The sequence below is a fragment of the Hylobates moloch genome, unplaced genomic scaffold (assembly GCF_009828535.3).
Source record: "Hylobates moloch isolate HMO894 unplaced genomic scaffold, HMol_V3 SCAFFOLD_15, whole genome shotgun sequence".
Lineage (NCBI taxonomy): Eukaryota > Metazoa > Chordata > Mammalia > Primates > Hylobatidae > Hylobates > Hylobates moloch.
In genome coordinates, this window is record NW_026652290.1 from 63921752 (window position 1) to 63938235 (window position 16484).

At 41.3% G+C, this 16484-nt stretch overlaps 2 protein-coding genes across 5 annotated transcripts in view; one reads left to right on the top strand and one right to left on the bottom strand.

The window, feature by feature from the left end:
- The window catches only part of PEX13 (peroxisomal biogenesis factor 13), an 89734-nt gene that overhangs the window by 15766 nt on the left and 57484 nt on the right, over positions 1-16484 (bottom strand). For 2 of the 3 annotated variants that reach the window (XM_058428775.1, XM_058428774.1), the window contains exon 4: positions 1533-2227. In XM_058428775.1, coding sequence (XP_058284758.1) covers positions 1533-2202 — 670 coding nt within the window. In that variant the 5' untranslated portion in view covers positions 2203-2227. Of the gene's footprint in view, positions 1-1532; positions 2228-13897; positions 14053-16484 lie in introns of those variants that run through there. The other variant, XM_032178584.2, reaches the window with a different exon arrangement.
- The window catches only part of PUS10 (pseudouridine synthase 10), a 68111-nt gene continuing 65121 nt past the window's right edge, over positions 13495-16484 (top strand). The window contains exon 1 of one of the 2 annotated variants that reach the window (XM_032178582.2): positions 13495-13741. The gene's annotated coding sequence lies outside the window, so the exon portion shown is untranslated. Of the gene's footprint in view, positions 13742-14535; positions 14600-16484 lie in introns of those variants that run through there. The other variant, XM_032178583.2, reaches the window with a different exon arrangement.

Genomic DNA, 16484 nt, shown 5'->3' on the forward strand with positions numbered 1-16484 from the left:
GACGGGGTTTCACCATGGTCTCGATCTCCTGACCTCATGATCCGCCCGCCTCGGCCTCCCAAAGTGCTGGGATTACAAGCGTGAGGCACCGCACCCGGCCGAGATTTTTAGAATATATTTTATTCATTGCTATATCCCTAGCTCTGAGAATTCTCTGGTATGTAGTTGGCACCCAACAAATATTTATTGAGTTAATGAATAAAACATTATCCTTCTAATAACCCAAATTTAAAGGTCTAGGGCATTTTGATTTCTACTTTGCCTTTATATACCTCATTTAGTCAGTAACTACATCCACTGAATCTATTATATGAATCCTGCTTCTCACACACTCTATTTTGGGTCTTCATTATCTCTCAGTCTAATGCAAAAGTATCATAACTGATGCCCCCAAATTAATAAATATCTATTAAGTACCTTCTATGTGTCAAGCAGGTTAGACAGTAGAAATACAAAGGTGAACACAACCCAAATCCTTTATGAACTTTACCATCTAATTACAACATGCTTTGACTTCTACTGATTTATCTTAAACCCTTCAGACTGACTTTTGTTTACATGTATATCACAGTCTGCTTAAAAACAAAAACAAACATAAACTACCAAAAAACCCTCCATTCCTTATGTAAAGATTAAGTCTCATAATGCCAATTAAGAGCTTCTACTATTAGCTTTCAACCTAATTTCTCAGCATTATTTCTTACTATCCAATGCAATACTATAGGACAACCACCAAACAAATCTCATATTTTCTGCCTATATACTTTTGTTCAAGCTGGTCTATCAGCTTGACAGTTTTTGTTTCTTTATCTAACTTTTGAAAGGTTGCCTAGCTTTCAAAAATCTAACTTAGATGCCATTTCTTCCTGGATACCACAGTAAAAAATGTTAGCTTCTCTTTTCTAAAGTGAGCTAATACTCTCTACTAGTTGAAAGAATATAGCTTAACATTCAACTAGTCCTGGTTTTGTTTATAGTTCTGCCTTATTAAAGATGTGACCCTGGGTAAGTGAGTTCTCTGGATCTCAGTTTTATCACTTGCAAAATGAGGATAATTCCTATTTCTTTGGGTTGTTGAAATAATTAAATGAGATAAAACACACAAAATACCTAGCACAGTGACTTGCATATTAAAAAAGGGTTCAAGAAACCTTATGTCTCTCCCCCAATTGTCATATTTATCACACTTTCTGCCTCATTACAATTACCTGTATATGTGTCTTAAACCACCTCCCTTCCAATAAATTTTAGAAAGCTAGGAATTATGCCCTATGTATCTTTGTATCCTCCACAGCACCAATTTCAGTACCTTGTAAACAGTAAGGTAATGTGCACTGTTAAATTGAACTAATAATAAACTAATCAGCAAACCTATTTTTGCTATATATTCCTCTGCTAGTTTTGAAGCTCTTAACTGAAAATATAACTGGAAGCAGTAAATACAAATTAATATAAAGAAAACTAACAAATCTATTCTTGAAATTTGAGATTGTTATATGGTATCTGAACATGTTCCCTTACAGTTCTCTTACCTGTTACTTCATCACTGTGAGTAGACAATAGTTTCCAAATGAGGTAAGGACCACCAAGGATAACAGCAAAGAACAAGAATATTGGCCAAGATTTTGCTGAGGTAGCTGCTCGGTCCTCAGCACCAAGGCATGCCACAGTTCCTTCACTCTCCGCCCAGAGGTCTTCATTCTCAGAGCCTCTTCTTAAACCTAACATCCGCTGTAACCGTCTGTAAAGATACCGTATAGTCCTAACTAATGCAAAAGCTGAAAACACTTTTGTAAAGTGTATTTTCAATCGGGAAAAGTGATTTGCTACATCCAATACAGCCCTGAAACTGTTATAGACAGCTGAAAAGGTAGCATCCATCATCATACTGACAGAGGCAAAAGCATGCACAATACTTTCAATGGACTGAAATGCACCCCTGCTGCTTTCTTCAGCTTGCTGAACAAATCTACTGGGTGGAAGATCATCTACACGGAGGCGGTTGTAGCCCAGCCCATTATATCCATAAGTATAAGGACTATAGCCTCCATAAAATGAATTCCCATAGGCACCATATCCAGAAGAAAATGAACTGTAAGCAGGTCTAAAAGTGTTCACACTGCTACTTCCTGTCTGCTGTGATGGCCTTGGAAGAATAGGTGGGGGCACTCTGGTAAGTGCTGGTTGTCCAGGTCTTGTCATTAAAGTAGGACCCAAATCAGCAGATCTAAAACCAAAAAAGATTCAAAACATGTATTTAAGCATACAATAAATTCAATTCAAAGTAAGTATTAAACACCTCCTATATACCTGGTGCTATGACAAATTCTACTGAAGATTGATTAATTGATTTAGAGACAGGGTCTCACTCTGTTGCCCAGGCTGGAGTGTAGCAGCATAATCAAAAGCTCACTGTAGCCTCAACCTCCCAGGCTCAAGTGATCCTCCCACCGCAGCCTCCTGAGCAGCTGGGACTACAGGTGCATGCCACCACACCTGGCTAATTTTTTATATTTTTTGTAGAGATGGGGTTTCGCCATGTTGCCCAGGCTGGTCTCAAACTCCTGGGCTCAAACGATCCACCTGCCTTGGTTTCCTAAAGTGCTGGGATTACAGGTGTGAGCCACTGTACCCAGGCATCACTTTAAAGTTTAAAAGTTAATAGTTTTTAGTATACGCATAGAGGTGTTTAACTATCACCATGTCTAATTCAGAAGATTTTCATCACCTCAAAAAAGAAACCCCATATTCATTAGCAGCTATTCCCCATTTCCTGCCCACCCCTCCACCCATCTTTGGCAACCATGAATCTACTTTCTGTCCCTAGGTTTGTCTATTCTGGACATTTCATATATAGTTAATTCTTGTTATTTAAGATAGTTATATTCTGTAAAGTTGCTGTGAACTCTCAACCAGCAGATACCAAATTACTGCTTCTTTCATCAACCAATCAATACATATACTTATTTTATATGTGTTTCTGTTTAAAGTCACTTTATTCCAGGTATATTGTTAACTCATTAACAACTCATGGCCAACAGCACAACAGCTCATGCCTGAATGAAGCTTATCTAACACCTGTATTTTCTCTGTAAGGCACACTACAGCCTTCCTGTGCTTAGGAACACTAGAGATCACTTCAGCACTATGCTTGGGGGCCATTTTAGACAGCAAAATCACCATTAAAAAAATCTGAAAAAACCTGGCACTAAACAGACTTTGATAAGGACAACTATTTACAGCATGACAGCTGAAATAAGAAACCAGAGTGTTGCTTTTTTGTCTGTCAGTTGTCCCTCAGTTGTCAGCTGAGGGACAACTCAGATTTTTACCTGATCTACGTTTGTCCTCAAATGACTGTGAAAGTGCCAGGAATATTGATTTTGAGATTACAAATAAATTTTAGTGAGCCGACCAATTTGAAAATACAGAATCCACAAATAGTGAGGATCTATGGTAAACGGACTCATACAATATGTAGTATTTTGTGACTGGCTTCTTTCACTTAGCATAATGTTTCCAGGGTTTATCCATTTTATAGCATGTATCAGCATAGGCAGCCCTTGGTATCTGTGGGGGAGTGGTTTCAAAATCTCCTTCAGATACCAAAATCCATGAATGCTCAAGTTCCTAATATAAAATAGTATAGTATTTGCATATAACCTATGCACATCCTCCTGTATACTTAAAATCATCTCTAGATTATAGTATCTAATACATTGTAAATGTTATGTAATTAGTTATACTGTAGTGTTTAGGAAATAATGACAAGGAAAAAAGTCGTACATGTTCAGTACAGATGCAATTTTTTTTTCTGAATACTTTTTTTTTTTTTTTAAGACACAGGGTCTCACTCTATTGTCCAGGCTAGAGTGTTGTGGCATGATCATGCTCACTGAAGCCTCCAACTCCTGGCCTCAAGTGATCCTCCCACCTCGGCTTCCCAAAATGTCAGGATTACAGGTGTTAGCCAACACATCTGGCCTATTTTCTGAATATTTTTGATCCACAGTTGGTTGATCAGATGTGGAAGGCCAACTGTATTTCATTCATTTTTATTGCCAAATTATATTTATTCACACATCAGTTGATGTATATTGGGGCTGTTTTTACTTCTTGGCTATTACAAATAATGCTGCAATGACCATTTATGTACAAGTTTTTGTATGGACATGTTTGCTGGGTTATATGGAAACTCTACAGTTAGCCTTTTGAGGAAGTGCCAGACTGTGTTCCAAAGCAACTGCACCATTTTACATTCTCGCCAATGTATGAGGGTTTCCAGTTTCTCCACATCCTTGGCCACATCTGCTCTTACACTTTTCATTAAAGCTATCCTAGTGGGCGTGAGGTAGTATTTCACTGTGGTTTTAATTTGCATTTTCTTGACGGCCAACGATGTTGAGCATATTTTCATGTGCTTATTGGTTGCTTTACAATCTTATTTGGAAAAATATCTATTCAGATACTTTGCCCACTTTTAAGTTCGCCTTCTTTTTTTTTTTGGAGACAGGGTCTCCCTCTCTCATTGAGGTTGGAGTGCAGTGGCGCAAACACGGCTCAAGTGATCCTTCTGCCTCAGCTTCCTATGTAGGTGAGACCACCACTCCCGGCTAACTTTTTGATGGAGATGAGGGTCCCACTTTGTTGCCCAGGCTGGTCTCAAATACCTGGGTTCAAGCAATCCTTCCACTTCTGCCTCTCAAAGTGCTGGGATTATAGGCATGAGCCACTGCACTTGGCTTAGCCTTTTTATCACTGCTTTTTAAATTATTGTGCTACATGAGTCAAAAATACCTTTAAAAAATTTTTTTTGAACAAAAATTCAATTAAGGCTCACACACTGCATTTGGTTGTTTTGTTTCCTTTCTTTTCTAAACTAGAACAATCCCATTTTTTCAAATATCCTTGACCTTCTAAAGAGTCAACCCAGTTTTTTTCTAGAAATGTCCTACCCCCAGCCCAGGCATGGTGGCTCATGCCTGCAATCCCAGCACTTTGGGAGGTTGAGGCAGGCAGATCCCCTGAGGTTAGGAGTTCGAGACCAGCCTGGCCAACATGGTGAAATCCCATCTCTACTAAAAATATAAAAATTAGCCGGACGTGGTGGTGGGCGCCTGCAGTCCCAGCTACTCCGGAGGCTGAGGGAGGAGAATCGCTTGAACCCCGGAGGTGGAGGTTGCAGTGAGCTGAGATTATGCCACTGCCCTCCAGTCTGGGTGACAGAGTGAGACTCTGTCCCAAAAAAAAAAAAAAAAAAAAAAGAAAGAAAGAAATGTCCTACCCCAGATTTGTGTTTCCTCAAAGTGTTGTTTAACTTGGACTCTTATTTCGCCTCCTATTAAATTAAGATTGCATTTAATGGTTTGATTGGAATCAGGTTCAATATTTTTTGGCAAGAATAATTCATAAGTGACATTGTTTACTTCACACAGTATTACTTTAGGAGGCATATTTGTGAAGCTAAGTTTGATTAGTTGGTTAAGGAGGTGACTATTAGATCTTTCCATTAAAATGTATCTTTCCCTTTGTAATTAGTATATAATCTATGGGATGACAGTTTGGTACCACAAATATTCTATTCCTCAGCAACTGTTCATTTGACAGTTTAGCATCCATTCATCATCCTTGCCTGAAACAAATATTAGATGTGGAACTGCAAAACGGTAATTTTCTAATCCAGGCTAAAGTTTTAATTTAGACTTGTATCATAATATTATAAACAAGCTACTAGAACTTTGTTTTTCTTTCTTTTACTGGATCTGATATTTAAAAATGGAACAAAACTTAAAAGGAGCCAGTGAACGACCAGATAGTGCAGTGCATTCAGGCTTTGATGAAACAGTTCTGCTCCAAAGTATAAGCAATAATAGAGGAAACAGAGAGACAAACAAACAGACATTATCTAGATTTAACACAAGACAGACTTAAGGAAGAGAGACTAAACAGAAATGTAAAATGGTAAGGAAGGCTGAAGCTACGGGCCTACTCAATTCTGGTTCTGTAATCAGGCAGCGACAGCCAAGAGGCAGGCTTCCATGAACTAACAAAAACAAAAAGTGCTCCATTAAAATGGAACCAGTTCATTGCTTGAGGCTGTGAGTGAGGATGTGCCACCTTGGCTCCTACAAAGAGATCATAAAATTTGCTGATAACAGTTTAATATTTTGAGAAAGTTACAGAACTAAGAGAGGGAGAGGACTGTGATAAGGCCTCCAGCCCAGGAAATGAAACAACTGACCGGCTTGATCTGTGATATCCTTAATCTAACTCACTGTTTTTGTGTTTGTTTTTTTTTTTTTGAGACAGGGTCTCGCTCTGTCACCCAAGCTGGAGTTCAGTGGTGCAATCATGGCTCACTGCAACCTCAAACTCCTAGGCTCAAGTGATCCCTCCCATCTCAGCTTCCCAAGTAGCTGGGACTACAGGTGTGCACCACTATGCCTACCAATTTTTTTTTTTTTTTTTTGGTATTTTTTGTAGAAATGTGTTCTCGCTACATCTTGAGAGGCTGGTTTCCAACCCCTGGGCTCAAGCAATCCTCCTGCCTTGGCCTCCCAAAGAGCTAAGATTACAGGTGTGAGCCACCATGCCCAGTCTGACCCACTGTTTTTATACCTGATTCTTACCTAAGTGGTAGGTAGAGGGAACAGGTAGATGCAACAGGAAACCTATTAGATAGAGGGGAACATGGAAGAGGCAAAGGAGAGAAAACAGAACTCCAAAATTACTACTCAAAATGACCATCTCAAAAATGCCACACACGAAGAAATAAAAACACTAAGCCAATAAAAATCAGCAAGTATAAAACCCAATTAAAAAAACTAATTTATATAACAGCTCAGCAATGATTTTAGATATGTTAAAAATTATCAGAGAGAGAAATGAAATAATATCTGTGAAATAAAAATTGAAATTAAATAAAAACACTTAAATATTTTAAAAATTCCATTAGAAATCTTAGTAAAGGTGTGGTGGCTCACCATCTCGGCTCACTGCAAGCTCTGCCTCCCAGGTTCACACCATTCTCCAGCCTCAGCCTCCTGAGTAGTTGGGACTACAGGTGCCCACCACCACGCCCGGCTAATTTTTTGTATTTTCAGTAGAGATGGGGTTTCACCATGTTAGCTAGGATGGTCTCGATCTCCTGACCTCGTGATCCGCCCGCCTCAGCCTCCCAAAGTGCTGGGATTACAGGCATGAGCCACTGCACCCGGCCTCAATGACTGGTTTAATACCAGATTAGACACAGTGAAAGAAAAATATCAGTGAACTAGGAAAGAGATGGGAAGAAAATACCCAGAATGAAGCATAAGAAACAGAAGGATAAATACAGAAAAGAGAGTAAGATACAGGGAGTATAGTGACATATGGGGTATATATGCAAGTTGAGTTAAAGGAGTAAAGTGCCAATAGATAGAAACCATATTTAAAGAAATAACGGCTTAAAGTTTTCGGGAATTAATGAGAGGCATCAAAATCAGATTCAAGTATCCCTATGAATTCCACCCAGGATAATACAAAGAAGACCACACTGAGGCCTAACAAAGCAAATTGCTGAAAACTAAAAACAGAGAAAAAATATTGAAAGCAGCCAGATGGAGAGTGGGGTAAGATTCTTTTTAAAGGAGCAAAGAATAAGACAGAGATGGGGAGGGAGTGGTGGCTCATGCCTGTAATCCCAGCACTTTGGCAGACCTAGGTGGGAAGATCACTTGAGCCCTGGAGTTCAAGATCAGCCCTGGCAACATGGCAAAAACCCATCCCTACAAAAAATACAAAAATTAGCTGGGCGTTGTGGCATGTACCTGTGGTCCCAGCCACTCGGGAGGCTGAGGTGGGAGGACTGATTGAGCCCTGGGAGGCGGAAGCTGCAGTGAGGTGTGATTGAGCCCTCCTAGGGCTCAAGCACTCCAGCCTGGTGGCAGAGTGAAACTTCTTTCAAAACAAACAAACAAACCAAACAAAAGACAGAGATGGCCAAAAAGTCAGAGAGCTGACCAAAAAAAAAAAAAAAAAAAAAAAGGAAGTCAGGAAAAACTTAGGTCCCTTGACGACAATGTTGAGAAGGCAGATCTCTAGACTTCTTGCTAACTAAACAATAAATGTCTTAATAGTCCAAATCACAGTAAGTCAGATACTGTTACTTATAGCAGACACTATTCCTGATATAATGCTTAACAGAAGAAGAGATAGTAAAGACTAGTGTTCAAACAAAACTTAAAATAATATTTAAAGGTATAATTGGTGAGAATTTTCCTGAATTAAAAAAAGAAATGAATCCTCAGACTGAATACTATGGGTACTAAGCAGGAAGAAAAAAAGTGTGTGTGTGTGTGTGTGTGTGTGTCTGTATATTCCTACCTGGATACAACATAATAAAGCTAGAGGACCAAACATATCAAGGCTACTAAGGACAAAGCAGTCTGCCTATAAAGAAATGAATTAGGCCAGGTGAGGTGGCTCACGCCTGTAATCCCAGCATTTTGGGAGGCTGAGGTGAGAGGATTGCTTGAGCCCAGGAGTTCGAGACCAGCCTGGGCAACAAGGCAAAACCCCATCTCTACTAAAAGTATAAAAATTAGTTGGGCATGGTAGCATGCACCTGTAGTCCCAGCTACTCAGGAGGCTGAGGCAGGAGGACCACTTAATCCCAGGATGTAGAAGCTGCAGTGAGCCATGACTGCACCACTGCACTCCAGCCTGGGTGGCAGAGTGAGACACTGTCTAAAAAAAAAACAAAACATTAGACTCAACAGAAAAACTTATCTAGCTATAAAACTTTGATACAAAACCAGAATAGTACAAAGAAAGAAAATTTCAGTTTCACCTGGGAACATGTATGCAACAATCTTACAATATTAGAATAGAATTCTTTTTCTTTTTGGAGACAGGGACTTGCTATGTCACCCAGGCTGGAGTGCAGTGGTATGATGACAGCTCACTGCAGCCTTGAACTCCTGGACTCAAAGGGATTCTCCCACCTCAGCCTCCCTAGTAGCTAAGACTACAGGCACACACCACTATACCTGGCCAATCTTAAAATTTTTTATAGAGACAGAGTCTTGCTATGTTGCTCAGGGTAGTCTTGAACTTCCGGCCTCAAGCAATCCTCCTGCCCTGGCCTTCCAAAATGCTGGGATTACAAATGTGAACCACTCCAACTGGCCTAGAATAGAATTTGGAATTGTGTATCAGAAAAAAATCATGACTAATCCGAGCTCAGTGAGAAACGCGAGGATGGTTCAACAATAGAAGGTTAATTGATACAATAAACAACATTTTCTCTAATCTTGTCTTCTCACTTTATTTCATCAATTTGATCTTCAATTACTGATATCCTTTCTTCCACTTGATCGATCGGCTATTGAAGCATGTGCATACATCACGAAGTTCTTGTGCCATGGTTTTCAGCTCCATCAGGTCATTTAAGGTCTTCTCTACACTGTTTATTCTAGTTAGCCATTCATCTAACCTTTTTTCAAGGTTTTTAGCTTTTTTGCGATGGGTTAGAACATGCTCCTTTAGCTCGGAGAAGTTTGTTATTGCCAACCTTCTGAAGCCTACTTCTGTCAACTCGTCAAAGTCATTCTCTGTCCAGCTTTGTTCCGTTGCTGGCAAGGAGCTGCGATCCTTTGGAGGAGATGAGGTGCTCTGATTTTTAGAATTTTCAGCTTTTCTGCTCTGGTTTCTCCCCATCTTCGTGGTTTTATCTACCTTTGGTCTTTGATGTTGGTAACCTACAAATGGGGTTTTGGTGTGGATGTCCTTTTTGTTGATGTTGAAGCTATTCCTTTCTGTTTATTAGTTTTCCTTCTAACAGTCACGTCCCTCAGCTGCAGGTCTGCTGGAGTTTGCTGGAGGTCCACTGCAGACCCTGTTTGCCTGGTATCACCAGCGGAGGCTACAGAACAGCAAATATTGCTGCCTGATCCTTCCTCTGGAAGCTTTGTCCCAGAGGGACACCTGCCTGTTTCAGTTGTCTGTCAGCCTCTACTGGGAGGTGTTTCCCAGTCAGGTTACACGGGGGTCAGGGACTCACTTGAGGAGGCTGTCTGTCTGTTCTCAGAGCTCAAATACCGTGCTGAGAGAACACTGCTCTCTTCAGAGCTGTCAGACAGGGACGTTTAAGTCCACAGAAGTTTCTGCTGCCTTTTGTTCAGCTATGCCCTGCCCACAGAGGTGAAGTCTATAGAGGCAGTAGGCCTTGCTGAGCTGCAGTGGGCTTCTCGCAGTTCCAGCTTCCCAGCTGCTCTGTTTACCTACTTAAGCCTCAGCAATGGCAGACGCCCCTCCCCCTGCCAGGCTGCTACCTTGCAGGTTGATCTCAGACTGCTGTGCTAGCACTGAGCAAGGCTCCGTTGGCATGGGACCCGCCAACCCAGGCATGGGAGAGAATCTCCTGGTCTGCTGGTTGCTAAGACCATGGGAAAAGCCCACTATTTAGGCGGAAGTGTCCTATTTTTCCAGGTATAGTCTGTCACGGCATCCCTTGGTTAGGAAAGGGAAATCCCCGGATCCCTTGCGCTTCCCAGGTGAGGTGATGCCCCGCCTTGCTTCGGCTCACCCTCCATGGGGTGCTCCCAGTGTCCAACCAGTCCCAATGAGATGAACCAGGTACCTCGGTTGGAAATGCAGAAATCACCCGGGGAGATGCATCAATCACGCTGGGAGCTGCAGGCCAGAGCTGTTCCTATTCCCACATTTTCATATTGAAGCAAAAATACATACAATGGTCTCAAGAGATGCAGAAAAGCCATTCATAAAATTTAGTATTTCTTCATGATAAAAATCTGAGCAAGGTAAGGGCTGGGCGTAGTGGCTCACACCTGTAATCCCAGCACTTTGGGAGGCCTAGGCGGGTAGATCACCTGAGGTCAGGAGTTCGAGACCAGCCTGGCCAACACAGTGAAACCCCATCTCTACTAAAAATACAAAAATTAGCTGGGCGGAGTGGCACGCACCTGTAGTCTCAACTGTCTGGGAGACTGAGGCAGGAGAATCACTTGAACCCAGGAGGTAGAGGTTGCCATGAGCCGAGATTGCGTCTCTGCACTCCAGCCTGGGAGACACAGTGAGACTCCATCTCAAACAAAAATAATAATAAAATAAAAATAAAATAAAATAAATCTGAGCAAGGTAGAGAGAGAGAATTTTGACAAGATATCTATCAAAAACAAAAACCAAACTTCACATTTAACAGTAAAACTTCAGAAGCACTCCAATGGAAGTCAGGACCAATACAAGGATGCTAGCTTATCGGTAAATGACAGAACTGGCTACACAGAACTAAAGAGAATTTCAACCAAACCATCAGAACTAATTAAGAGTTTGAGATTATGCTGTACATAATATTTACATTAAAAAAAATCAATAGCATTCTGCCATACCAGTTAATAACCAACTGGAAAATGTAAAAGGAAAAAAGAAAGCCCATTTGCAACTACTACAGTAAAAATAATCTAGGAATAAAAAATAAAATATGGACAAAAATTTCATGGAGATAATTATGTTTTTTGCTGTTGTTGTTTGAGATAGAGTCTCCCTCTGTTGCCCAGGCTGCAGTGCAGTGGCGTGATCTTGGCTCACTGCAAGCTCTGCCTCGTGGGTTCACACCATTCTCCTGCCTCAGCCTCCTGATTAGCTGGGACTACAGGCGCCCGCCACCACACCCAGCTAATTTTTTTTTGTATTTTTAGTAGAGACAGGGTTTCACCAAGTTAGCCAGGATGGTCTCGATCTCCTGACCTCGTGATCTGCCCACCTCAGCCTCCCAAAGTGGATAATTATAAGATATTTAAGGCAAAAAGATAAAATTCTCACCAATTGTAGCTTATACAATATTCATGGAATAAACACTTACTTGATCCATAAATTCAGCTCAGTTCCAATAAAAATCCCAGTAAGTCTTTTTATAAAGGACTAAGTGTAACGAGGGTAATTACAAAGAACAGCAATGTGTGGAAACTCTTGATATACTACATATCAAGACTTACAAAATTCTGTAATTAAGATAGTGTGGTGCTAGTAGAAAGTCAGAAAGTGCCCAAAACAGAAGTACATATTTAGGAAACCTTGATATGACATAGATGGCATTATAAACTAAGAACAGACTACTCAATAAATGGTGCTGGAACAATTAGTTACCTATATGGAAAAAAAATTAGATTTTTATACAAAGTCAGTTACATGTGGATTAAATATGTAAGTGAGAAAACCACAAGATTTAAAAGAAAACATACAGAAAAACTGTCCTGATCTAGGTAGACAGGATTTCTTAACCAAGACAAAAAGCATAAACAATAAAATATGACAATTTTGGCTATATTAAAATAAAAAACATCTGTATAAAAAATCGAACATAAATATAAAGAAGAAAAGCCACACAGTGAAAGACATTAGCAAAATGTAGTAGCAAAAAAGGATTAGTTTAACAATACTCTTACAAACTGGTAAGCAAAGATAAAGCCAACAGAAAATTGGGCAACAGAAAAAACAAAAACATACAAAAAATACATAAATAGTAACATGTAATTAGATATAAAATGTATATTATTGTTACATTGTTAAGTTTTAGATATAAAATGCATATAATAGCACAAACCTAAGTACTAAAATATAAAAACATTACTGGGTGTGCGAAACACCAAATAAGGACAATAGTCACCACTAGAAAGAAGAATGGGAGAGTTTAATTGTCTTCTATTTTGAAAAACTCGACATAAATCTGGCAAATGTTAACATTGTTTAAAGTTGGGTAGTGAATACACAGGTATTATCTTACTCCCTACTGGTCTCTGTGTTTAACATATTCCATGATAAAGTGGGAAAACGGTTAATTTTACATAAAAAGAACTTTAACAGATGCAAAAAATAAAACCTCTCTCATTCGACAAGCAGTCTAAATGGGGAAAAAAGAACCCACTCATAAAAAAGGTAGCAGATAATGTCACCGTGGCTTACCAACCTAATTAAACTTATTACTTGTTATGTATATAACCTTATTAAACTAAGTAGTTACTGTGTTAAAGCATTTTAGTGTTTAAATAAAAGATTTCAGAACACAGCAGAAATACATTCCAATATGTTGGGGTTTTTACGCTTAGGAAAACCTACAATAGTAGGTGATTTGACATTTGAATCACACCTATCTGAATTAAGATGTCTAGCAGTACCAAATAAAAGCCACACGAGGCCACGAAACACTCCCAACTCTGCATGTTTTAGCCTTTTTAAAGTCCTAGAAACCAACTGATACTGATTAAAAACCAAACAAAAAAACTACAGGCCTCAGAAAAAATACACTATTTTGCACACAAAGGCCATCCATAGGCCTCAGATCTAGAACTCCTGCTTTAAAGTTGCTTCTCCAATCTCGATCCAAAACACTGGCTGAGTTATGCTAGAAAAGAATGCGAAGGGTACGGGGCTTGAGTTCCAGTTGCGTAAAACCGTTCCGGCTTTCAGCAACTTCTCGAGAGGTTAACACCTTTAAGGAGAGACTTTGCTCCCTGTCGATGCCGTGGCTGGACAAATGCCTCTCTCAACTGCTACAGACCAAAGTCTACGCTTTAAAGGTAGAGAAGCCGTTCTGTCAAAGTGAAAACAGAAGCGGTAGGAAGCCGCCCCCCTTTCTTTCAAGCACAGAGACCCAGAAAGACGCCCAGGAGCTCCCGAAAAAAACGTTGCTGATTAGAGCTGCCGGGTCAGAAACAGCTGTGAGACACTGAAGTCTGCACTGGTAAGCGCCCCACCTCCACCTCGGCCCCTACCCCCAAGGTTGGGGATTGGTTAAAGGGGGGAAGGGAATACCTCCCCTAACAACCTCTTCAACTGCCTCATGCCAAGTCCCCGCTCGGGCCCACCAAACTCACAGCCTGAAGAATCCCACACTCACTGGAAAGTGGGGCCCGGTCCTGGTCCCGGTCCGGCTCCCAGAATTCGGCGGGTCTCCCAGGGTTTTGGGGGAGGTGGCGGCTGGGACGCCATCTCCTCCGCCTCCGCTCGGCTCCCGCTCTTAGCCCGGACTGTCCAGGCCGGCGTAGACCAGCACCTCGAGCGCAAGGCACAACGGGCAGAACACCGAGCCGTCCACCCCGCCCACCCCTGCAGTCAGGACAAGGCTTGAGTTACTTTGCCAGCTGAATCCATACAGCGGGAGGATGCCACTAATTTGTAGGAAGAAACGCAGTCTTTGTATTTGCCCCAGAAAAAGCTCCCGTTCTAAACCGCAGGGTAAAGGCTCATCGATATTTCTGGTAGCGGCTACGACTCCCTGGACATCGGAGTCCCACCGAGGCTTTTCTGGGAGTGGACCAGTGGGGCTGGGAGTAAAGCCCCACGCACTCCTTCGCTCGCGGGGTAGGTGAGGTGAGGTGGCAAACCAGGCAGTTTTTCGGATTTCTCTACAAACAAGAAGGGAGAAGCTCACTTAGTCCTAGCGAGAGTGGGCTGGTACTTTCGTTCTAAAGCCCACGTTTCCTCGGGGAACAGAATTGCTAGACGCAATAGGTGCGTTGTGTTTAGTCTTCCCTGTTCCCTTCGAGGGCCGGAAGGGGTTAAATCTCAGGCTCCGGCGTCTGGGGAGAAGGTGAGGCGGGTAGGTAAGAGGTGAAGGAGTGCAGACTGGGTGCAAAAGAGGTGTGGCAGGAGAGAGGTCGTTTCTCTCCTGCTGGAGCGGCTTTGTTAGCAAAGGAAGAGTGAGTGGGAAGTTTGTTGCACCTGACCGAAGGGGGAAGGGCTTGCTTGGCCAAAACTGAGGCTTGAGACTAGATCTCGGCATGAACTTTTCGAGTTCACAGTAGATTCCATAGCTTAATGTTTCAGAAGCCCAGTGAAGTGTGATCACCTCTTTCTCCGTAAATCCACACCCCCAGCCCCACGCCGCGTTACGAATGACACCCTTCGGTAGGGAAATGAGTTTTAAAAGATCTTAGGATATGAGACTCAGTCTGGTCATTTCGGTAGTTTTTCTTACACCCTGCCCCTTTCCTCATTTTCGATGACTGGCTTTTGTAATCGTCCAAGAGGTGAAAATAAAGTCCTTCCTCTCATCCAGTAAGCCAGAGACTGGGCTAGTTGTCCTTGGTTTGGGGAGGAGGGATTCAGTCCTCCTAGGGAGCCTGACACATGAAAGGCGGCTTTGTAGCAACTTCTTACAGAGTTATTTCTATAAAACAAACACATCAACGAAAAGCAAACATCTTGAGGGTAACCAACACTGGAAAACTTAACATTGTGGAATGCCTTTCTCAGGGCTTGCTTTCAAACGTAATAAATCTAATATGGACAACCGATTTCTGATCTCTTATGAAATCCTGGCATTTCATTACCTCACGATGAAAAAACCAAATTTAAGGCGTAACATATTTTCTCCTTTTAATGTTAACATTCTTGAGAAGTTGATAGACTGTTGGTAGGTAAAAATGATGTTGAGAGGTTTGTAAATTCATAGCTCGTTTATTAACACACATTCAAAAGAGGTCTTTTTGGAGTCTATTTTTAGACTTCTGCAAATTACTCAGGACTGGAAGTTTTGTAATTCTCATCAATCAGGTTTGGGAACTTCTCAGAGCCAGGAGATTGTAATGTGTCATTTATTCACTTTGCATGATGCCTTTGTTCTTGTGAACTTACTGGAAAAATAAACATTGTCTTATAGCCATGGAAAATAAAATAAATTTTAATATAGCTATTTAAGTATCGAGGGAAATCTTCATTAAGTGTCCTTTTAAATTGCTTATTGATTTATTGGAAGAGGGTGTATTTGTGTCTCTTTGTGAGTTAAATGTTACTTTTGAATTAACTAAAATTCTTGACCTTAACTAATGGAGAAAAAATAACTTAGAATAACAGGTGAAACAGAAACAGTTTCTCTGTGTATGTAGTCAGAGATGCACTGTAAATGCTTATATTCAGCCCTTCACAGCATCCGATCTCTTCTCTGCATCGAAGTAGATTAAATGGGCTGGGAAAAGGGATACAGATCACTAGTAAATAGTAATGACTTGACCTTGACCACACAGATCTTATTTATTTATTTATTTATTTATTTATTTATTTATTGAGATGGAGTCTCGCTCTGTTGCCCAGACTGGAGTACAGTGGCGTGATCTTGGCTCTCTGCAACCTCTGCCTCCTGGGTTCGGGTGATTCTCCTGCCTCAGCCTCTCTCAGTAGCTGGGACTACAGGTGCGTGCCACCACGCCTGGCTGATTTTTTGTATTTTTAGTAGAGATGGGATTTCATCGTGTTAGCCAGGATGGTCTCGATCTCCTGACCTCATTATCCTCCTGCCTCAGCCTCCCAAAGTGCTGGGCTTACTGCAACCTCCGCCTACTGGGTTCAAGTGATTCTCCTGCCTCAGCCTCCCGAGTAGCAGGGATTACAGGTGCGCACCTCCACACCTGGCCAATTTTTGTATTTTAGTAGAGATGGAGTTTTACCATGTTGGCCAGGCTGATCTTGAACTCCAGACCTCAAGT